Below are 21,824 nucleotides of genomic sequence, written 5' to 3'. Positions count from 1 at the left end.
TTTATCTGTAGGAGTCTTGTGGCTTGGGTGAGGCTACATAAATTCCTGCAAAGAGACTTTATATTTGCTTCTTCCAAGTACCCCAGGAATGTGTTCAAGTAGAAATGACTTTTTAATGCTAATTTCTTGGCTTGGGTATGTTACCAAACCAGGCAGTTTCCATAACTTTTTCTTTTTTATATTATTGTAATAAGAGTGTACTATAAACGGCAAAGTGATATGTTCATATGTATGTTCAGGTGTGTGTGTGTGTGTGTGTGTGTGTGTGTGTGTGTGTGTGTGTGTGTAAGCACCTAGATAGGGGTCCTCTAAAGATACAGATGATCACAAAAGTAATCAGTAAGTAAGAGAGATGAAGCTTATTACTTTTCTCTCTGATTTGCTCTGGAACTATTTTTAGTTTTATTTTAGAATAACGCTGCTCAATAGAACTTTCTGAGATAGTGGAGAGGTTCTATATCTGCTAAGACCATTTTGGTAGCCACTATTGAGATAGTGTTCTTGAGAATTAACATATGGCCAGTGAGAATGAGGAACTGAATTTTTAAAATTATAATTCAGAGTTTAAAATAATAAAGGACACTGAGTGACACATTTCTACTCTTGATCATACTGCTATTCCTAGAATTTCTGGAGGGCTTTTTAGATGCCTTAATAAACAATGGGGAAATATATTTCTTAAAAACTGACTATTGAGAGGGCAGATAGCGGAAGCAAGAAGAACTACAATCCTGCAGCCTATGGAACAAAAACCACATTCACAGAAAGATAGACAAGATGAAAAGGCAGAGGGCTATGTACCAGATCAAGGAACAAGATAAAACCCCAGAAAAACAACTAAATGAAGTGGAGATAGGCAACCTTCCAGAAAAAGAATTCAGAATAATGATAGTGAAGATGATCCAGGACCTCGGAAAAAGAATGGAGGCAAAGATCGAGAAGATGCAAGAAGTGTTTAACAAAGACCTAGAAGAATTAAAGAACAAACAAACAGAGATGAACAATACAATAACTGAAATGAAAACTACACTAGAAGGAATCAATAGCAGAATAACTGAGGCAGAACAACGGATAAGTGACCTGGAAGACAGAATGGTGGAATTCACTGCTGCGGAACAGAATAAAGAAAAGAGAATGAAAAGAAATGAAGACAGCCTAAGAGACCTTTGGGACGATATTAAATGCAACAGCATTCACATTATAGGGGTCCCAGAAGGAGAAGAGAGAGAGAGAAAGGACCCGAGAAAATATTTGAAGAGATTATAGTCGAAAACTTCCCTAACATGGGAAAGGAAATAGCCACCCAAGTCCAGGAGGCACAGCAAGTCCCATACAGGATAAACCCAAGGAGAAACACGCCAAGACACATAGTAATCAAATTGGCAAAAATTAAAGACAAAGAAAAATTATTGAAAGCAGCAAGGGAAAACTGACAAATAACATACAAGGGAACTCCCATAAGGTTAACAGCTGATTTCTCAGCAGAAACTCTACAAGCCAGAAGGGAGTGGCATGATATACTTAAAGTGATGAAAGGGAAGAACCTACAACCAAGATTACTCTACCCAGCAAGGATCTCATTCAGATTCAATGGAGAAATCAAAAGCTTTACAGACAAGCAAAAGCTAAGAGAATTCAGCACCACCAAACCAGCTCTACAGCAAATGCTAAAGGAAGTTCTCTAAGTGGGAAACACAAGAGAAGAAAAGGACCTACAAAAACAAACCCAAAACAATTAAGAAAATGGTCATGGGAACATATATATTGATAATTACCTTAAATGGATTAAATGCTCCAACCAAAAGACAGAGGCTTGCTGAATGGATACAAAAACAAGACCCATCTATATGCTGTCTACAAGAGACCCACTTCAGACCTGAGGACACATACACACTGAAAGTGAGGGGGTGGAAAGAGATATTCCATGCAAATGGAAATCAAAAGAAAGCTGGAGTAGAAATACTCATATCGGATAAAATAGACTTTAAAATAAAGAATGTTACAAGAGACAAGGAAGGAACTACATAATGATCAAGGGATCAATCCAAGAAGAAGATATAACAATTATAAATATATATGCACCCAACATAGGAGCACCTCAATACATAAGGCAACTGCTAACAGCTATAAAGAGGAAATCAACAGTAACACAATAATAGTGGGGGACTTTAACACCTCACTTACACCAATGGACAGATCATCCAAAATGAAAAAAAACAAAACAAAACTGACTATTGAATGTCTGTGTTTTAGGTAGAAGAGATAAGTATTCTATAAAACTTTTTTTAAAAACTCATATTTTTGGCAAAAGTATGTATGTATGTACATATTTATATATGTATAGTGTTAACAAACAAATTTTGAGTAAATTTGAAGATGTAATTGTATTAAGTGATTTGTGAATTGGGCAGCATCTCATCAGGGGTTACACAACATGGAAGGCTTTTATAGTAGGGAAGGTGGGACAAGGAAAGGAAGTCATCAGCAAGGAACAAAAATGAAAGTTCATTGGAGGAAAGTAAAAGTTAGGTGACAACAGTTTCTCATTAACTGAGCTGTGGTGTTTTTTAATTGGCTGGGCTTGTTGCTGGGCACAGAGGAAGTCTTCCTTCCTCCTGCTGGGGTAGTAAAGTAGTTGCACTTCCTGTTGGGAGTGCAAGGTAGGTCTCTTCCTGTTGGGGTAACTGACATCTTCCTTTTTGGGATAATTGACCATGAGTGTTGGGGTATGAGAGTTCCCTTTTCAGGCCTCTTGACTCCAACTTTAGTTGAGGTTTCCTTTTATTAATTTTCACAATAGATGTACATATACATATATATTCTGATCTCATTTTCCATTTTTGCAGATGAATAAATCAGTTCATATTTCCAAATAGATGGGAAACAGACTTTTGAAACTTGAGTCACAATGTTGAGAGTCATTTTGAAGAATAAAGGGAGCATGTTAGTGTAAAACATACACACCAAAGCTTTACCGTGTTTGTGTACAACAGATTAAAAACATTTAAGATGGTATTTCCAAGGTATTTTTTATCAATAAAAACTTAGCCACCAGACTTGAAATATTACTACAGAAGAGTGATTATTTTCATCTGTGAATTTTCCTTATTCCATAACTTTGAGCTTAAAAGTCCCCCTAAAGATTAGGAGCCAGATAATGAGAGTATATGAGAAAAGTAACTTACGGAAAAATTAAAACTCAAAATGATACTCATTATTTTTCTCCATCAAACTTCACTTGACAGCCCTTATAGCAAATTAAACTTTATTAATTGATTAACTATCCCCCTAATGTTTTGTTTTGCTTTTATTGTTTTGTTTTTATTAAAAAAAATTTTTTAACATCTTTATTGGAATATATTTGCTTTACAATGGTGTGTTAGTTTCTGCTGTATAACAAAGTGAATCAGCTATACATATACATATATCCCCATATCTCCTCCCTCTTGCATCTCCCTCCCACCCTCCCTATCCCATACCTCTAGGTGGTCACAAAGCACCGAGCTGATCTCCCTGCGCTATGTGGCTGCTTCCCACTAGCTATCTGTTTTACGTTTGGTAGTGTATATATGTCCATGCCACTCTCTCACTTCTTCCCAGTTTACCCTTCCCCCTCCACGTGTCCTCAAGTCCATTCTCGACGTCTGCATCTTTATTCCTGTCCTGCCCCTGGGTTCTTCAGAACCATTTTATTTTAGATTCCATATATATGTGTTAGCATATGGTATTTGTTTTTCTCTTTCTGACTTACTTCACTCTGTATGACAGTCCCTAGGTCCATCCATCTCACTACAAATAACTCAATTTCGTTTCTTTTTATCGCTGAGTAATATTCCATTGTATATATGTGCCATATCTTCTTTATCCATTCATCTGTCAGTGGACACTTAGGTTGCTTCCATGTCCTGGCTATTGTAAGTAGAGCTGCAGTGAACATTGTGGTACATGACTCTTTGAATTATGGTTTTCTCGGGGTATATGCCCAGTAGTAGGATTGCTGGGTCCTATGGTAGTTCTGTTTTTAGTTTTTTAAGGAACCTCCATACTGGCTGCATTAATTTACGTTCCCACCAACAGTGTAAGAGGGTTCCTGTTTCTCCACACCCTCTCCAGCATTTATTCTTTGAAGATTTTTTGATGATGGCCATTCTGACCGATGTGAGATGATATCTCATTGTGGTTTTGATTTGCATTTCTCTAATGATTAATGATATGGAGCCTTCTTTCATGTGTTTGTTGGCAATCTGTATGTCTTCTTGGGAGAAATGTCTATTTAGGTCTTCTGCCCATTTTTGTATTGGGTTGTTTGTTTTTTTGTTATGAGCTGCCTGAGCTGCTTGTAAATTTTGGACATTAATCCCTTGTCAGTTGCTTCATTTGCAAATATTTTCTCCCATTCTGAGGGTTGTCTTTTCATCTTGTTTATGGTTTCCTTTGCTGTGCAAAAGCTTTTAAGTTTCATTAGGTCCCATTTGTTGATTTTTGTTTTTATTTCCATTTCTCTAGGAGGTGGGTCAGAAAGGATCTTGCTGTGATTTATGTCATAGAGTGTTCTGCCTGTGTTTTCCTCTAAGAGTTTTATAGTTTCTGGCCTGACATTTAGGTCTTTAATCCATTTTGACTTTATTTTTCTGTATGATGTTAGGGAGTATTGTTTTTAAATGCCAGCAAAATCTCTTTTTTAGGTAAAGGAAACATTTATGAGAAGACTAAAATTGTCCATGCTAAAATTTCTGGAGGACTTTTCCTTTCCCCCTAAAAAAACTCACAGTGACAGTGCTTTAACTGTATCAAAGGATCGGTTGTTGAGATCTTCTAATAAGCAGGAAATCCTACAGAATCTTTTATAGTGACTTATTTAGGCTACTGACTTCACAGCCCCTTGATAGCCAGTAAGCTGTAGCAAAGTTACAATGTGAGGAAAGCTGCACTGTTGAAAGACCACCTGCAAGCGTCCGCTGGACAGTTGCTTTTTCAAGATTTGTTTCAGGCAAGTCCAGGATACATAGACCAACATAAACCCACAGACACAATGTACATCATTATGGTATAATATATACAGTATAACAAAGACTATCAGAGTTTCCTTCCCCACCTCTAATTGTTTGTTTGTTTTTACTGAAGTGTAACTGACTTACAGTATTATATTAGTTTCAGGTATACAGCATATTGATATTACATAATGGTCACCACTGTAGTTACTATATGTCACTATAACTGGGAGTTTGTACCTCTTAATCCCTCTTAAACTTTTTCACCCATCCCCTCACCTCCCTCCCCTTGATTGATTTTACCATTTGGTTGGTAGCTGTTTAGGATTTAAGCCTGGTATTCCTTTTATGTTTTCCCTGAGTTTTTATTATGGGAAATTTCAAACATAAGAGTGGAAAGAATGGTATAACAAGCCTCCATACAGCCATCATCCAGCTTCAAAAATGACAGCTCATAGACAGTTTTATTTTTTATTTGTATGTCCTCCACATCACCTCCTCCCTCCCCTCTGGGTTATTTTAAACATATTCCAGATATTGTAACTTTGCATCCATAAATATCTCCACTTGTATCTCTAAAAGACCAGTATCCTTAAACACAGCTTCCGTACCATCACAGCTAAAATAATAAACAATAATTCCTTACTAATCATACGTTGAGGCGGTGTTCAAATTTCCCCAGTTGTCTTATAAAGGTTCTTTTTCAGTTGTTTCATGAAATCAGGATCCAAATAAGATTTAACCATTCTCATTTATTGTTATGTCCCTTGGGACTCTTTTAGCCCATGGGTCCCCCTCCTTTGCTCCCCCACTTTTTTTTACCTTGCATTTTATTTGCTGCAGACACCTAGTTGCTTCCCATAGTCAGCATTTTGCTCATTGCATCCCATGGCGTCATTTAACGTCTTCCGCTGCCCTATTTCCTAAATTGGTTTTAGATATAGAGGCTTGATCAGGTTCAACTCAAATATGGACAAGAATGTTCCATAGGCATTGTTGCCCATCTCCATCAGGAGCACATCATGTCCAGTTGTCTGTCTTTGAGGGATATCAGCATCCCTTGATCATTTTTGCCTAGATCGTGTATTTTGATAGTGTTTACAATTCTGTCATTCCTTCTTTAGGTATTAGTCGAATATGCCTATTAAGAGAAAGTTCCCCCAGTTCTCTCTTTGGCTCCTGGGTCTAGGTTTATTGCTCTTTACCATCCAGCTGATGTAGCCCCCCTGGTGTTCCTTCAGGTCCTGTGTAAACGGTACCCTCGTGTGCAGCACCACCCCGCTGTGGCACGGGGACAGAATCCTGTGGGGAAATAACCACTTCTTCAGGTAACAGCTTGTGTTCACTAGTATGTTCACTCATACACCTTTTCTCTTATCTGAGTGTAAAACACGTTGATTTTCTCTAATGGTGAAAAACCCCACAGAATTAATTTACCTAAGAGGAAACGGCGAGATTGGTTGAAAGACTTTGAAAAAGAAACGGGCCCCCCAGAGCATGACCTGGATGCAGCCAGTGAGGCTTCCTCGGAACCAGACTATAACTATGAATTTGCCCAGATGGAAGTTATCATGAAAACGCTGAATAGTAATGGTAAGACCCTTAAGCATTTACTTTCTTACTCTACTCTTTAAATAAACCTGAGGAGAATTTGAGCATGGCTAGAGAATTGTCAGTCTGATCTCTGGTGTATCAAGTTGGGGATTCTGTTGCAGGAATAAAGATTTTGACCTTTTTATTTATCTCTATTTCTGGATTTTAAAAAGTCCCCTCTTTTTAATTATAAAAATGAAGTATGAAGAAAAGGCCAGATGGAAAAACAAGTGTAATGTATTACTCTGAAGAGTATAGAATAACAACGAAAAAGAACATCATTAAGATTAGGGATTAACATTAGCTGCTGGGGCTTTTGTCAGCACAGCACAGGGAAGACCACAGTTGGAACTCAAACTTCATCCCACCCTGTTACTTGCTTACCAAGTTGGGAGGAATCTCGACAGACATTCCAAAGTGATGCTCAGACATCAGAATCACATTAATGGGTCTTTTAACAACGTGGCTGAGCAACAAGTCTCCCCTGTGAGTGATTTTTTGAAAGCCCACATAGATGCAGGGTGTGACAGGAGGGTGCAGCTCCAAACTCCAGGTGGAGGAATGCCCATCAGAAGAGAGATTATTTCTTCAGATGAGGTTACAGAATTCTAGACATCTCTGTGCTCTAACTCTGTGGTGTATCCAGGTGGTATCCATTTAATCATGTATCATCCCACATCACAGATTTCTAATTTTCTCCACTTGCTACCATCTTAACATATATCTAAATATTTATATATATATAAATATATTTATATAAATATTTATATATATATGACCTCCCTCAATAACCAGTGGGTATTTAGCGCTCACTAAATACTCATTTGTTAATTTCTCCAAGCTTTCTTAGCCACAGCAGTTCATCATCAGTGGTCTGGCTCATGGTGTTAACATGAGTATCCGTTTGTGTTCCAGATCAGGCCTTGCTCTCCAGTGTTGATTTTATCCATTTAAAAGTAATGTTTCCCCTTCCTTATGCTTTACTCAACCCCACTGCTAAATGGAGCTCCCCTGTGGGGCACACAGATGTGCTCTGTTCTGATGCTGAAATGCTGGTGGCCGGACAGAGTTCACGCCCATCACCTCTACCGCTAGGTGGCTTCCCGGTCATGAGCCTGTCTGCCTGGTGGCCATCCCCTTGGTGGTCCCATTTGAAGATTCTCTTCCCTCTCATGTGGTTTCAGACGGAGCTCCTCCACAAACACTGGGATGAAGGTTAACTGATTGGCTTTAGCATGAGGGAGCTTGGCTGGTGTTTAGCAGTGCTGCTCGTCAGTGCTTGTGCTACATGCTTTGGCCAAATCTAACTAACATGATGGGGAAGAAGCTGAAGTTTTCTGCCTGGCCTTTTCTGCCTGAGGTGCCCTGAATTCTTGATGGAGGGATGCTCCCTTTTCAATTACGACCCTTTCCTCCCCATGTCCCAACTCCATTGCCTTCCAGTGGTTAAAATCCAGTGGCTGTTCTTTTCCCCGTGTATCCAACAGCACAAAAGTGTCACTAGTATTATTGCTCCTCATACTAGCAACTATTATTTCTGTTGACAGCACAGCAGTTCAGGACATAGTACTTCTGGGTAAATAGTCACCTGCATTATCCCAGTAATAGACTAGAATAACGGATTTTCACATCTCTAGAATAAATAATGATCTGAAACCCAATTCTTTTTTTTTTTTTTTTTGTGGTATGTGGGCCTCTCGCTGCTGTGGCCTCTTCCGTTGCGGAGCACAGGCTCTGGACACACAGGCTCAGCAGCCATGGCTCACGGGCCCAGCTGCTCCACGCCATGTGGGATCTTCCCGGACCGGGGCACGAACCCGTGTCCCCTGCATCAGTAGGTGGACTCTCAACCACTGCGCCACCAAGGAAGCCCCCCAATTCATTTGAATTAAGAATAAAAGCAAACCTAGTATCTGTAGACCTAATATGTTCTTCCTGAGGCTTCAGAATAGGAATCAGACATTTAACTGTTTTCACAGAGTCAATGGCAGCTCTAAAGTAAAGAGCAATTAAGGGGCTGGTGAAGGATCATAGAGCTTATTCCATCCGGGATTAAAAGGTTCTCTTTTTCCCCCAAAGGATCTACTTTCCTTTGATTTAGTGCCTTGGGCATCTTGATATGAATTAATTCTAATTCTGTGGGTCACATAAATTCCCTTCAACCTCTACACTATTACCCTCTCTCTTTTCCATTCTCGGGACAGGTAAGGAAGTTTGAGCGCATTGCGTAGTTACATACCAGGCAGAGAATAAACTAAGGAAGAAGAGAGGATACTATGCCCAAAAGAAAGGGGGTCCTTTCTGTCGTCCTAAAACATTTACCTCTTTGATTTCTTGGCCTGAGGCTCTAGGCTTACTGAGTTTTAAAACAGTTCATACAAGAGGAAGAAAGAAGATAGGGAGAAAAAGGAAACTGTTAACATTCTCTTGTAAAGTGGATTGGTTGTTGGAGAACAGACCAGATCATCTTCGGCTTCTGTCCTACGCCATATCATAGAGTCAGAGTGACTTGCTGATTAGGGTGACCTTTTTAAGAATATGTTGTATAGGGATAAAGGCTTAAAAGAGGTTAATTAATTCGAAAAGAAAATGTTATCAAATATGCCTAAGAGAAAAGTGTTTCCAGACTTGTGTTGGGATCAGAGGAGAAAAAGAAACCTCAGTCCCTGTACCTCTACCAGGTTTGTGTGTAGCATAGCCAGACCCAGAGTCTCCAGGCAAGGCTTCCCAGGCTGGTCTGTGGCAGGCTTGGGGAGGGATACTTTGAGTTGCTCTCTCTTGCATATCTGCATGTTGATTTGTGGCCACTGAGAAGGCCTGGTGAGTAGTAGGGTTGCTATGTCGTGGTAGCTGCTAAAGCAGTTTAAAAAGGCCTCAGTCACATTACCTCTGCATTGGCATGGAACCCCCTACCTCAGCCATCTGGGGTCATGTGTGTTTCTACTTACCACTGACCAACAAATAGAAATAAGAATTAAACATCTTATTCAGTGTCCTTTAGCAAAAACCCTAGGATATGATTTTATAAAAAAAATTGGTGTGTTTCCCGGTTTTCTCTCTCTGGAAAAGATTCATAAACACTCAGTTAGGGCCCTAAAAATGGATGGTGAGGACCCTGTCCTTTCTTTTTTAAACCTAGAGCCTAAATAGAGAAAAAATATATGTATACTGTTTGAGAAATATGTATATTTTTTAATTCCAAGAGAACTTTTCTTCTCTAGCCCTTATGTGTAAGATTTCTTTAAACTCCCTCAAAAAAGATCACCATATTATTCTCCACCCCCCCCCCAGAAGTTCTAGGGCTACGTTAGAAGTTCTAATCCTTTGGAGTATGTCAGTTTTCACTCTGTGGAAAAAGTCTTACCCACCCATGGTCTGCCTTTGTGTAAAAGGGTTTTTTTTTAGGAGTCCATTTTCCATTGGCCTTTCAAGTTAACATATTTCAGGGACTCTGTGTCAGGACTCTATGAAGAAAAGTATTCAGCTTTGAAAAAATAATGAATTTGAGAATTTTATATCAGCAAAGAACAGTATTTTTTTTTTAAAACCTACTCTTTAACAGAGTACTAATTCTGAGGAAAACATTGGAGGTAAGAGTACAATTTATTACTAAGTTTATTTCCTACCCCAGACAATTAGCTCTGATCTGAGTTCAGAACCCAGTTCTGTTGCTTATTATCTGTGCAATCTTAGGTCAGCTACTTAACCTTTCTGAGTCCCAGTTTGTCTCATCTTTGAAATGGGAACGCCATCCACCCTTAAGTTTGTTGCAAGGTTTTCATGAGATGATGCATGCAAAGCGTATAGTGCCTCTACCTGAGATATAGCCAGCAGCCAGTAGGATTATTATTGCTGCTGTGGTTGTCATTTTTCTTAAAACAACTCACCTATACTCTGTGTATCTAGTGATTTTTAAAAGTACTTTCTACTCTGTTTTGTATTATTTAACCCTGTTTTTAAAGCTAACATGCTATTTTCTTTTCCTCTTCTCATAAAGAAAACTACTAAAATTTACCTGCTGATTTCACAAATTAATAGGGTCTTCTGGTAAAGTCAGTCAATAGCTATCATGAGGTGATGTAAAAATTCCTCTTAATTTCCTTCTCTTATCCTGGAAATTAAAATGAGAGTCAATATATAGAAATACGACAGGAGGGCTTCCCTGGTGGCGCAGTGGTTGAGAGTCCACCTGCCAATGCAGGGGACACGGGTTTGTGCCCCGGTCCGGGAAGATCCCACATGCCGCGGAGCGGCTGGGCCCATGAGCCATGGCCGCTGAGCCTGCGCGTCCGGAGCCTGGGCTCCGCAATGGGAGAGGCCACAACAGTGAGAGGCCCGCATACCGCAAAAAAAGAAATATGACACGAACAGCACTGAATAATAAGCAAGTGTGTGAATCTCAGGCTAGTCTGAGAATACGAACACATCTCCTAGGTCCCGTGTACTTCAGGGAAATATTTACCATTATGGTGATTTCTTTGTTTACCATCCAGATCGTCTAACATACTGTTTCCCTAGAGACAGCATGACTTTCTCTTTTGTGCATGTGGTCAGTGCCTTCCTTAATCTTTCTCCATTACATCCAGGCCATTGGTTGTTACCAAGCTAATGTCCTGCCATAGCCAATTAGCTCTTTAGGACCGAGTCCTGCCTACACCACAGCCACCACTCGTCACAGTCATGGCCCCTTTCAACAAGACCCATTAGTATTTCTAATACCTGTTCACCCACGTGTGTGTTGGTGATCTCTCAATCTGCAAACGCAAAAAATCAGAAATAGTTGCAAGTGAATTGCTTTCTTGACTATTAACACCTGAGAAATTGCCAGACTGTATATTCAGTCAGTGTTTTCAAACACATGCTGCGATCTGTAAGTTTCCTCTCACATTAGAGAAATTCAGGAGTAATAAATTTGTGGCTAAAATCAGAAATACAGACCCTTTGCCATGTGCTGAAACCAATGCTAGAAGAGCGTTAAAAAGTGACTGTCAGAAAAATCAAATCTCATGTGGCTCTGTCTTTGAAGTTGTCTTAGCTTTCATTGAGTTTTTCTTCTCGGTGGATAGAATCCCAACCCCCTTTCCCCTGTCATCTGCTTTTTGCAATTGAGTGGTCTATCTAAACATTAGGATGAGCTCATCAAAGTGAAGAAAGTCACATAGTAGATGTGGGGAATGTTTCCCCCCAGGGCATTGATCTAAAATGTTAAGGAAAAGGAAGTGGAGAGGATTTCATCCGATGGGGCCTCTCAGGCCGCTCACAGGCAGCACATTGAAAGGCTCGATTCTGGGTGCAGGGATGGTTTTCGCCGAAAGGAACACCCATGGGCTCCCTGTCGTAGCCACCGCTGAAGGCACCTCGCCTTGTCTCTTGACTCACCAGACCCAGTTCAAAATGTGGTTCAGGTCCTGGAGAAACAGTACCTGGAAGAAAAGAGGAGCGCCCTTGAGGAGCAGCGGCTCATGTACGAGCGCGAACTGGAGCAGCTCCGCCAGCAGCTGTCCCCAGAGAGGCGGCCCCAGAGCAGCGGCCCTGACCGCCTGGCCTATAGCAGCCAGACAGCTCAGCAGAAAGTGACCCAGTGGGCAGAGGAGAGGTACGAAGGGGAACGGGGGTGGAGGCGCCCAGAGTCAAGGCCTCGGGGTCCTGGGGGAGGCGGTCGGAGGCACGTCAAAGCGGGACAGACCTGGCAAAGAGGGAAATCTTACTCCCGTGCCTGGATTGTTAGCACTTGCCTTTCCTTTCAGAGATATTATTTATCCTAAGTATGTTTACTGTGATGTTAGTTGTTAAAGATTACACCTGCCCCCTTACCCTTTAATAAAAACGGTACCAAGTTAGAATACCACGGTCTGGTCTTAAAGTAGAGAACATTTGAATAGTTCTTCAGCATAAAACCATTTCTTGTTTTTTATTTCTCTTATGTTGGAACCCATTTAAATACAATTTTAATGTTAAGAAATCTACTAAATGTGAATTTTTTTTTTTACCTTGTGACTTTATTTATATCAGAACTGAGGTAGTAGTGGAGGAAACGGTAACAAAAACAACCACAATAAGTATTGCTGAGTTCTGTTGTGGTCTTACCACAGTCTAGGAATGCTGCTTATTTTATTTAATGCTCCCAGCAGCACCAAGCTGTGGGAACTATTCGTTCTGTCTTGTAGCTTGGACAATCATTTTAAATACCTTCCCTCAGTCACCCATTAAGTAAATGAAAAGGCCAGGGTTTGAACCCGGGTCTGTTGATAGTCCATTATCATGTGTTGTAATAAAAATAATGGCGCCTGACGTGTCTTGAGCGTTTATCACGTGCTGACACTCCAAGCAGTCGAAAACCCGAGTATAACTTTACAGTAGGTTCTTGATATCTGCATTCCACATCCACAGATTCAACCAACCATGGATCACAGTGAAAAAAATCTGTATCTCCGTGGGCCTACGCAGTTCAAACCCATGTTGTTCAAGGGTCAGCTGTACCCTTTATTTCATTCAGTGGGTAATTTTTGCATATCCTGTGATGGACCATGCACTTTAGGTGTAGTGACAAGCAAAAAAGACATGGTACCTGCCCTGGGGGTGCTTACAGCTTCGTAGAGGAGATGGACATTATTGGTCAAATAATTACACAAATAAATGAAAAATTGTAACTATGATGAAGGCTACTGAGGCAAAAGGTGTGGGGCTGGGAAAACATATAATAGGGTTCGGACCCAGTTAGGCTGTTAGAGAAGCTTTTATCAGGAAGTGCTATTGTGTAGAGTTGAGAAACGAATTTCTGCTGCCACAGAAGTCCCTACTTCTCACCTTTTACCAACTGAAGAAATCACGTAAAACACTTTCTCCTTACTGGCTCCAGATCTTCCCCACCCCAAAGCACACAGAAGTCGTAATCATTTCTTTTTCCTAAAGGATTGCTTCATTGGGTTTTGTGTGTACATGTGCATTACCATATCAAAATCTAGTTGTTTTCAAATGTTATATAATTTAAAACATGGTTTGAAGTTAAGTCACCCCACATGTTTGCTCTTCATCTGTGGTTACCAGTGGAGAGCTCACGGAAACCTGGTGGGAAGAGAGGAGGATAAGAGGTGAATTGGCAAAAATAGCTTGAAAAACAATTGTTTGAGAGGAGTTTTCTACTACTTTCTAACAACATGACTCACTTGGAAACGGGACTGCCGTTTTCTTTTGGACATTCTCATGTCCTTTTCTGCTGTGCCACAGGGATGAACTCTTCCGCCAAAGCCTGGCAAAACTGCGGGAGCAGCTGGTCAAAGCTAACACCTTGGTGAGGGAGGCTAACTTCTTAGCCGAGGAGATGAGCAGACTCACCGACTACCAGGTGACTCTGCAGATCCCTGCTGCAAACCTCAGTGCCAATAGAAAGGTAAGAATGTTCTCAAAGAAGATGAGAGCGAGAGGTACAACAGTAGATACTGTAAGTGGAACGTAAACCTGGCATCCACGGAATATCCGTGAGGAGACCCTGACGTGAGCCGGAGGGTCTGTTCTTTTTAAGACATCCTTTAGAGATCTTGGGTATATATGCCTTCGGGTATTTTACGATCGGAATATGAGAATTTGGGGGGCTAAAAGCCTTGCTAATATAAATTCTTTCTTTAAAACAGTGAAACTGGGGAATTCCCTGGTAGTCCAATGGTTAGGACTCGGTGCTTTCACTGCTGCGGTCCCGGGTTCAATCTTTGTTTGGGGAACTAAGATCCTACAAGCCGCTGGTATGGCCAAAAAATAAATGAATGAATGAATGAATAAATAAAACATTGAAACTAGAAATATATATAAGTAATTCCTCCTGCTTTTCTCTTTCATATAAATGCCTCCTGAAATGGGGGAATGTGTGTATATTTTGTGATAGTACCATTCTGAGAGTGAATTCTTTGAGAAAGGAAGACTCATATGATACCTGTTTTTCATACACAGAAGGATTCTTTGCAGCCATTGGGAAGTTTCCTGTCATTTCAACTTGAAGAAATTTTCATTTAAGGAGAAACTTTGGAAGAAATAATTTTTCATCCATTCATTTTTCCCTCCAACAAGCGAGCTAGAAACGAGTCAGAGAGTATCTCATCAGTCTTCTTGCATTTTAATCTTTTGACCAAGTAGTTCTCCTTTGAGAAGTTTATTCTAAATCTGTACTTATAGACGTGTTCATAAACATTTATGTGCTTTTGTACCAGGACACTTATCACAGTGGCCTGTGTAATAGCAAAAATTTGAAGCAGCCATGATGTTGACCAAGAGAATTAGTCAAGTGAGTGATACATCCCTATAATGGATGGCTGTGTTGCTATGAAAAATCATGTTTATGAAGAATATTTAACCACACAAGAAGGTGAACTGTGGAGAGAGAATTGGGATAGGAAATTTGTATATTTGTTTGGTTCTGACTGTGATAAAAATAAACTGTGTGTGCATGGGTATACAAAGAAGATTGAAAATAAACCAGAATACTCCCTAGGTGATAGGGTTTCATCTTCTTTTGTATACATTATGTGTTTTTTCTTTTCAAACTTTCTACTTTATGATAATACATATTGCTTCAACAATCCAAAAGAGTTATAACAAGATGCGTTATGTTTGTTTTTTGTTTTTGTTTTCCTTCACTCTGCAGAGAGGAGCCATAGTGAGCGAGCCAGCTATTCAAGTGAGGAGGAAAAGAAAGAGCACCCAAGTGTGGACCATCGAGAAGCTGGAGAATAAATTAATCGATATGCGAGACCTTTATCAAGAATGGAAGGAGAAGGTTCCTGAGGTAAGAGGGACAAAATGTAAAGGAGCTTTGGTTGTGCTAAAAGGACAAGAATATAAGTGATTTAATCGTCAGAACACACATATGTGCGTCAGTGAATATCTGTCGTGCTACTTGGGACATTTATATTAGAAATGTAAAGTGAAAGTTGACCTTGAGAGGATCAGTTGGATCGGTCATAAAACATGTGATCCCCACACAGATAGGAACTAAATGAAGAGAACACATAGCATGTTCTTATTGGGTTGCTACTACATTTCAAGTGAAGTGAAGTAGGACAAAGTGAACTTGTGCTGTTTCGTCAATGCTGTTAAAAATCAGCTTAAATGGAGCCAGTGTGGATTTTGTATTCATTAGCATGTGTTCGTGCTCCCCTAGCTGTGTTCATGGCTAGGTAGATGCTAAGAATAATTTTAGAAAGCATGATCCATTTTTTCTACATTAGTAATGGAAAAAAAGATTCGGTGAAGGAAATGAGGCAAAGCACAGGGAATGAAACCTTGCAGGTGGGGTTTGATAGGGAAGACGGGGTGTGATAGGTGGGGCTGTAACCAAAGAAGAGCTCTCCCTGCCCTTATGTCACTTAACAAGCCCCTCCCGTGGAATAGTTCTGTTTTATTCGTGTGACATGATTCTATTTTTACTTCTTTTTAATTTATTTGGATAAGTGCTTTTTTTTTTTAATTTATTTATTTATGGCTGTGTTGGGTCTTCGTTTCTGTGCGAGGGCTTTCTTTAGTTGTGGCAAACGGGGGCCACTCTTCATCTCAGTGCGCGGGCCTCTCACTACCGCGGCCTCTCGTTGCGGAGCACAGGCTCCAGACGCGCAGGCTCAGTAATCGTGGCTCACCAGCCCAGTCGCTCCACGGCATGTGGGATCCTCCCAGACCAGGGCGTGAACCCGCGTCCCCTGCATTGGCAGGCGGACTCCCAACCACTGTGCCACCAGGGAAGCCCAGTGCTTTCTTTTTAAAACAGTTAAAAATGCTGGTTTTAAATAGTATTGTTTAAGTTGATGTTTTGTTTCCTACTCGCCTTCCCCCCGCCTCCCCTACCATTCAGACAAAGCGACTCTGCGGGAAACGAGGTGACCCTTTCTATGAAGCCCAAGAGAATCACAACCTAATTGGCGTGGCTAATGTGTTCTTGGAGTGTCTGTTCTGTGATGTGAAACTTCTGTATGCAGTTCCTATCATCAGCCAGCAGGGGGAGGTAAGGACAAGCCAGCCTCTGAGAAAATGGCCATGGTTCAAGTTTGGTTTTTTTTTTCCATCTTTATTGGAGTATAATTGTTTTACAATGTTGTGTTAATTTCTGCTGTACAACGAAGTGAATCAGCTATATGTATAGATGTACCACCAATATCCCCTCCCTCTTGAGCTTCCCTCCCACCCTCCCTATCCCACCCCTCTAGGTCATCACAAAGCACCGAGCTCAAGTTCATTTTTTATTTTTTAATTCGATTTAAGCTCTGTTCTTGAGGTAGATCAAGAAACTAGGGTGAAGCATCAGGATCACATTCTTCTTTCTCTACTAATATCAAAAGAAACTATCAAAATTAAGGCATGGTTTTAAAAGATTATTAGAACATGTTTTTTATTTGTGGTTCACAAGTATTTTCTTTGTTTTAATCAAATTTGAAAGCTTTTGGAAACCAGATTCAGCTCTGTGCCCCATATTGATTTCTCTTTGAATCTCTCACCTCCGTAGTACACTTTAACTCCTTCCTGGCCCTAAGTGGTCTTTACAACATACAACTTGGGGGGATTATTTTGAAATTCTAAAATATTCAAAGAAAACAAGCTTAAGCATCCCACTGTTACCTCCTCTTTTTTAAAAAAATGCCCCTCATATTTCATTTATTTCATTATATTGGCTTTCTGTCAGCCTGAAACATTTCAGAAAATGTTCAAGTTCAAACTTTTTTATATTATCCACTTCATCAACTGATGTTTTCATTTTAAATTTAGTAACATCCTTATTTCCTAGCTTATCCTTCAATAACATGCAAACTTGGAAATACTAAGTTATTTTTTGTGATTCTTAGATCAGACTAAGAATAAGGTGCCATTCTGCCCAAAGGGAACCCAGAAAATAGACCCTAGATTCCCAGTTGTGATGTGTAAGTGCACAGCTCACATTCCACATGTAGTAACCCACCTGTGGACATTATGCTCTAGGAGAATAGTGGGCTAAGTTGCTTTATCCCATGTTAAAAATGGGCACAACTCCTATGGCAAAGAGATCTAGTGGCTGAGTCCGTAGTCAGGGTTTCTTAAGCTAGGGTCCATGGTGGGCTTTGAGTATTTCGTTAATCCCCTGAAATTATACTAAAAATGTATTAGGGTCTCAAAAAACGTTGGGGAAAAAAGCTTAAGAGCCACTGTCTTCTAACGTTTTCTCATATTTCCTTTCTTCCCCTTCTCTTGCTCCTTCCTCCATATTTGTCTCACTTGTCAAATACCGTCAGCTAATTTCTCTCAGGTCTTGGGTGTCAGGGCCAATTGCTCTGTGGAAGTTAGATCTGAGCTACCTTTAAAAAATAAGCTTCACTATGTAAGATGACACAGCAGTGCCAGAGCATGTGTCCCCTTCACAAGTCCAGTCATTACGACCTAAAACTGTGTTGCCAAAGAAAACCTGACCAGTTACCACACTGAGAATGCAAAGGTCAGGGTCATTCCTATCCTTAAATCAGTTCTGTGAAACCAGCTATAAGAGAGACACTGCTAAACTGGCACCAATGCAGAGAACCACCAGGATAATCTGGAAACTTAAGTTCCCCCCACCCCCCTTTTTTTTTTTTCGAAAAACAGTCTCAAAGAAACTATTTCCTTATAACTTGGTGACTTTGTCGCTCCTCCTGGAGTAGGTCTTACCCCCTCACCCTTCTCCCAGCCCTAAGGTCACTTCCATTCTCATTCTCTGCTCCCAAGAGGTTAGGGGAGAGGCTCCATGAGCCCAGTGGCCATGACTGGTTTACTGTTGTAAACACAGCACTTAGTACAGTTCCCGGCACACACTGACTCTCAGTAAATATTTGTTGAGTGGATAAATTTATCTCCTAACAACCTGCATGTATCTCTATTAGAACAGCTAGTTTATACTGGGTTTTTATTTACTTATTTGTTTGTTTATTTATGTATTGGCTGCTTTGGGTCTTTGTTGCTGTGCGCGGGCTTTCTCTAGTTGTGGCGAGCAGGAGCTACACTTCATTGCGGTGCGTGGGCTTCTCATTGCGGTGGCTTCTCTTGTTGCAGAGCACGGGCCCTAGAGCGTGCGGGCTTCAGTAGTTGCAGCACACGGGCTCAGTAGTTGTGGCTCATGGGCTCTAGAGCACAGGCTCAGTAGTTGTGGCACACGGGCTTAGTTGCTCCGTGGCATGTGGGATCTTCCTGGAACAGGGCTCCAACCCGTGTTCCTTGCATTGGCAGGCGGATTCTTAACCACTGCACCACCAGGGAAGCCCCCTACACTGGGTTTTTAATTCTGTGTCTTTCCCCACTTGACTGTGAGTGCCCAGACAGCAGAGCCTGTGTCTTTTTATCGTGGTGTTCCCACGATGCCAGGTATTTGATCAAATGAGTAAATGAATGAATATGTGAATGAGGGAAACAGATAACTCTAGGTAGAATGTGATAGCTGCCTTTGTGCTGTTCATGGGCTGTCCTGTAGAAGACGGGTAAGAATGAAGATGACTCCAGGAGGCAAGGTACAAAGGCAAATTTGGCTCAAAGTAAGGCAGGGTGATTACAGGGCAGGCGATGGAGTGGGCTGGCTCTGGAAGTACTGAGAGCTTCCCGTTGCTGGAGGTGGCCCAGCAATAACAGTGGAGCTGCTTGCCGGAGATGTCGTAGCATGCCTTCCACCTCAGGTCAGTATTGTCCACGGGATGTCTTTTAACCCCACGGCACTCTGGTTCCTTGACCCAGGTTGCCGGGCGTCTCCATGTGGAAGTGATGCGAGTTACAGGCGCCGTCCCGGAACGCGTGGTGGAGGATGACTCCTCGGAGAACTCCAGTGAAAGCGGGAGTCTTGAAGTCGTAGACAGCAGCGGGGAAATCATTCACCGAGTCAAAAAACTGACATGCCGGGTGAGAGGGCAGGGCTGGGAAGGCTCAGATAAATGCCCTTTTCAATTCAAAACAATTTTATGGAAAATCTTAGGAGTTTTTCATAGAAAATGGTAAAAGTTAAACTTTCTGACAATAAATACAATAACAGACAGTACTTTTCCCAGAAGTGCAGCACACTTTCTGATGACAGTTGTATGAAATTTCAGAAGTCTATGTATGTGGCATGCAAGGAGTGCATATTGTTTAGTGAATCATGCTTTTCTAGTAAAGGTCACAGCTGTGTCAGAAACTCGGTCATTAGGAAAGTTTGAGAGGGATGTGTGCATTTGTCACCATGCTCACATACTGTAGTTATGGAACTATGGTACACATTTCATTACAAGTAGGTAACCCTTAATGAAATATTTTCAGTTGTCAAATGGATGACTGATTTATTTATTTCATCACCCACTCTTAAATTTGAGGTAGCTGGGTATGAGAAGAATGCATAGTTTGTTTTCTTTATGAGAGTTATGTTTGCATTTTTTTCTCTCTCCAGGTAAAAATTAAAGAGGCAACTGGGCTGCCCTTAAACCTCTCAAATTTCGTCTTCTGTCAATACACATTCTGGGACCAGTGTGAATCCACAGTGGCTGCCCCAGTAGTGGACCCAGAGGTGCCTTCCCCACAGTCCAAGGATGCCCAGTACACTGTGACCTTCTCTCACTGTAAGGTACAAATGCCATTAAAAAATGAGCTACTTGGGAAACAACCGGCCGCGACTCAGTTCAAAAGTCTACTTGTAACTTAGAGTTTTTTCCCATATGAATGTTTCATAAACATAATAGGTTTATTGAGCTTTTTAACCTCAAAACGTACTTTAATACAAATTCAGATCGTTTGAAAGTGTTTAAAATAAAATCTGGGGACTTCCCTCGTGGCACAGTGGTTAAGAATCTGCCTGCTAATGCCAGGGACATGGGTTCAAGCCCTGGTCCAGGAAGTTCCCACATGCTGTGGAGCAACTAAGCCCGTGTGCCACAACTACTGAGCCCACACTCCGCAACTACTGAAGCCCATGCACCTGGAGCCCGTGCTCTGCAACAAGAGAAGCCACTGCAATAAGAACCGCAGGCACCACAATGAAGAGTATCCCCTACCCGCCGCAACTAGAGAAAGCCCACACGCAGCAACGAAGACCCAGTGCAGCCAAAAAATAAATAAAATTTAAAATAAATAAATAAATAAAATAAAATAAACTCTGAAAGACCTCTACCTGAAATCTGTGATGACCAGTGACAATTTGCTGTATATTATGTGTGTGCAAACATATGTTCATACACATAAATGGCCAGAGATACACACTCTTACCATCACGCATGCATAACTTTAAAAAGTTTTTTACAAAAATGTGATCACGTTTTACAGATTGCAGAATTGCATTTTATTATTTTAATATACGTGAGCATCTAACCATATAAGTTGCTGTAGATATTTTTCATTCTTTTGAATTCTAAGCATAGCATTCTAAAGTCCCGTGTGAGCTTTTAAAGATCATACAAAATGAGAGAGGCGAATATTTGGTGAATATTGGTTGGACCTATTTTGTGACATCAGCTACTCTTCCTGTCTTTCATATCAGACTGCCAACCAGTCATTTCTGACAGCCAGACTCTAGCCTCTGTGTAATTTTGTTTTTCTTTGGGCAATTCTCCATAGATATTCAAGACCCCTTCTTTTCGAAATGGTGCCTATTCTTTCTGGTTCTACAGTTAGAAGACAAATCCATATCACCACCTATAAAATTTCCCATATGTAAAGTCTGTCAAGGTTTTTTTTTGAAAGGCTAGATTTCTCTTTTTTTAAGATATTTATTTTTTGGTTGCACCAGGTCTTAGTTGTGGTAGGCGGGCTTCTTAGTTGCGGCACACAGGCTCCTTAGTAGTGGCATGCATGTGGGATCAAGTTCCCTGACCAGGGATCGAACCCAGGCCCCCTGCATTGGGAGCATGGAGTCTTATCCACTGTGCCACTGGGGAAGTCCCTGTCAAGTTTTTATTTATTTGTTTTTTAAAGATCTTTTTTGATGTGGACCATTCTTAAAGTCTTTATTGAATTTATTACAATATTGCTTCTGTTTTATGTTTTGGTTTTTTGGCCCCAAGGCATGTGGGATCTTAGCTCCCCGACCAGGGATTGGACCCGCATCCCCTGCATTGGAAGGTGAAGTCTTAACCACAGGACTGCCAGGGAAGTCCCCTGTCAAGTCTTTATTTTGATGAGAATAGCCCACTTTTTATTTTTACCTGTATTCACCAAGTCTGTTTCTTAATTCTTTATTAATCTTTTGTTGTTGTTGTTGTCGTTGTCGTTATGGTTCTCTGAATACTCTTTTAAATATTCCCCATCTTT

At 40.8% G+C, this 21,824-nt stretch overlaps 1 protein-coding gene across 1 annotated transcript in view; it reads left to right on the top strand.

Moving 5' to 3' along the window:
• Positions 1-21,824, top strand: part of KIF13A (kinesin family member 13A) — a 217,546-nt gene that overhangs the window by 165,792 nt on the left and 29,930 nt on the right. The window contains 8 exon segments of the mRNA XM_089918385.1: positions 6,233-6,319; positions 6,418-6,584; positions 11,967-12,180; positions 13,812-13,974; positions 15,220-15,360; positions 16,420-16,569; positions 19,290-19,451; positions 19,972-20,145. Coding sequence (XP_089774511.1) covers positions 6,233-6,319; positions 6,418-6,584; positions 11,967-12,180; positions 13,812-13,974; positions 15,220-15,360; positions 16,420-16,569; positions 19,290-19,451; positions 19,972-20,145 — 1,258 coding nt within the window.

The sequence above is a fragment of the Delphinapterus leucas genome, chromosome 10 (genome assembly GCF_059928025.1).
Source record: "Delphinapterus leucas isolate spDelLeu-1000000601 "Yukka" chromosome 10, BTC_Dleu_Yukka2, whole genome shotgun sequence".
Taxonomy (NCBI): Eukaryota; Metazoa; Chordata; class Mammalia; order Artiodactyla; family Monodontidae; genus Delphinapterus; species Delphinapterus leucas.
This window is presented reverse-complemented; position numbering and strand designations above follow the sequence as displayed.